The sequence below is a fragment of the Merops nubicus genome, unplaced genomic scaffold, assembly GCF_000691845.1.
Source record: "Merops nubicus isolate BGI_N331 unplaced genomic scaffold, ASM69184v1 scaffold8625, whole genome shotgun sequence".
Taxonomy (NCBI): domain Eukaryota; kingdom Metazoa; phylum Chordata; class Aves; order Coraciiformes; family Meropidae; genus Merops; species Merops nubicus.
Window position 1 is genome coordinate 52816 of NW_008611603.1, and position 2608 is coordinate 55423.

Here is a 2608-nt window from a genome sequence, read left to right on the forward strand (position 1 = left end):
TATGAACTAGATGCGCTCTGAGAATTTATAAACCTTAGTATTTTAAATTATATAGCAGAACAACAAAAACAAGTGGTAGTAATTTTGACTTGAAATGATTGCCCTTAAGTTTGTTATCACGTAGGTACTAAATATGTGTTGCAAGCCACTTGTACCTTACTTTATATTGTCTTATACATTTCTGAAAAGATGAACTTCTCTGAGAAACTTAGTGTTGCATCTACTGCAAATGCACAGCCAAAAGAGGCCACATTGTTTCATTAGCTTCAAAGATCCCCCCTGAATTCCTTTCAAAATTAATGAGCTCTGATGTCCCATATCTAAGTGAAACATACAACCGACTTTTGAAAAGGCAGGCAAAGCAAACCTTGTTTTAACAGCCAGAACTCAGGAGAGAACAGGTAACCTTTTAAAACAATTACCAAGCTAATTCACGCTGAGATGTAAAATAAAAACCTGTACAAGTACTTCCTGACTTAGAGAATATTTGTTGCACTGACATTATTACAACAAATACCATATAAATCAGTATAATTGGCCATTATTTTGAAGAGTCTACTGATGAAATACAAATGGGGTGAAAGGACTTGTTGGATTTTTTTTTTTTGGTTTAAAAATAATTAAAGAGGGGAAAAAAAATACCCTGACCACAGACTGTAACATGCAGTATGAGTAAACTCAATCACATAAACAATTTCAAAGGAGGTATGCTGCTTCAGTCTAATTTTAATTAGCAAATTTACTGTAAAATCATGGCAAACATGGCAAAGTCTGGGTGCTATAACAAAAAGACCCTGAGCAACATTACAAAACTGTAAGAACACTGATTATTTAGACTTTGGAAATCTCCCTTAAACCACTCGATTCATTTTGGTCACTGGGGTTGTGCATCATCCTGTGCTTTTTAGATGGACCCACCACACACCATTTAATGAATGCATCTAAACCAAAGACAGCGTCGCAAGAATGTCTGGAAAGGAACATGTTAAGTGAGGAGCATCCTCCTAGCTGCCGATCAGACATCGCTGGGCGATCTTGCTCTCTGAGACAGGTTAGAAGGAACACAGCCACAACAGATGAGCCAAAGTGCTTTCTGTATCTCCTGGTTTCTAAAAGCATATATTACAGGATTGATGATGGAATTGTAGGTAGCCGGCAGGAGGGTGGCATAGGTGTATATAGAAGGATAGGTGTAATCTGCTATTAAAGAATAGAGCGTAAAAGGCATCCAGCAAGCAGCAAAAGTCCCCAAAATAATGGCCAAAGTGGACACTCCTTTTCGGGTGGTCACATAGTGGGAAGTGGCCAGGAAATGGTGTTGCAAGGCAATCTGATGGGCATGGCGCATCACTATTTTACAGATTTGAATGTAAAGCTGCAGCATGAGGGCAAACATAAGCAAGAAAGAGACCGAAAGGACAGCTGCGTTATTTTTAGTGAGCGGTCTGATAACACTGCAGGTGGATTCATCTCTGAGGCAGTTCCAGCCCATTACAGGCAGCAGTCCAATACAGATAGATGCTCCCCAGAGCAATATAAGCATGACATAGGTAAACGTGACAGTCCTCTCTGAATTATAAGTCAAAGCGTAATACAGGGAGAGGTAACGATCAACAGTAATAGCCAGCAAGCTGCCGACAGATGCCGAGAAAGAGGCAACAATCAGTCCAATCGTAACCAGTTTCGTAGCTTCTGATTGCAGAAGGTATGCGAAAACAAAATTGATGATCAATCCAATGCCCGCTAAGAGATCTGCCAGTGCCAGGCTGCCTATCAGGAGGAACATGGGGGCACGAAGACTGGGATTATGGAAAATTATAAGAACCACAACGGCATTTTCGCAGGAGATAAGGGTCCCTGAAGTACACAAGACAATGTCCCAGGGGTTTACCAAAAGCTCTGGCTCTGGGTCTACGACAGGAACCAGGGAGGAGCCTGCAGCTGAGGCATTCTCGGTAGAGCTGGCTTCTACATGATCCTCAGGCAGCCAGCTCAAATTAACCTTCAGATCTTCATTCATTTTAACCTCTTGTCTTCTTCAACGGAAAGACATTTTTTTTAATGTTCAGACACAGCACTGGATACAGCACCCCCAGAGCATGCAACGCCCTAGACGGCAACACCAATGTGCAGGCAGGCTCTTGTTACATAAATGTGACAATAAAAACAAAACAAACAAACAAAAAGAAGGGGGTGGGGGGGAGAGGGGTGGTTTTTAATATTTAAAACTGCCCGAGAGACTGACACACGGGAGAGCGAGTGATCCCCTCGTCACCTGCATAGGGAAGAAGGCAGAGGGACGGGAGGGAGCCCATTAAACCATCTCTCCCCACCTCCCCAGGCGCTGCAGTTTGGGGTGGTGGCCGGCCGTGGGGCAGTGGACACCCCGTTATTGAGCTGGCACGATCTCAAAGCGGGATTATTTTGGGTCACGGAGGGAGCGGCTACGATGGGGGGGAGCTGTGGCGGGAATATCCTCCACCGACCCCTTGTGAAGAAACCCCGCCTGGGCTGGGGGAGGGGAGGGAAGGGGCTATATGCTCTGAGAACTTACAAACTCAAGGCGGACACCCTCCCACCCCCCAGACCCCACGCACTCCCCGGCGGC

At 44.5% G+C, this 2608-nt stretch overlaps 1 protein-coding gene across 1 annotated transcript; it reads right to left on the reverse strand.

Moving 5' to 3' along the window:
* Positions 1-1015: 1015 nt before the first annotated feature.
* On the reverse strand, positions 1016-2020 carry GPR12 (G protein-coupled receptor 12). The gene has a single exon (XM_008941264.1). It carries the CDS (start codon positions 2018-2020, stop codon positions 1016-1018), a length of 1005 nt encoding a protein of 334 aa, XP_008939512.1.
* Positions 2021-2608: the final 588 nt, after the last annotated feature.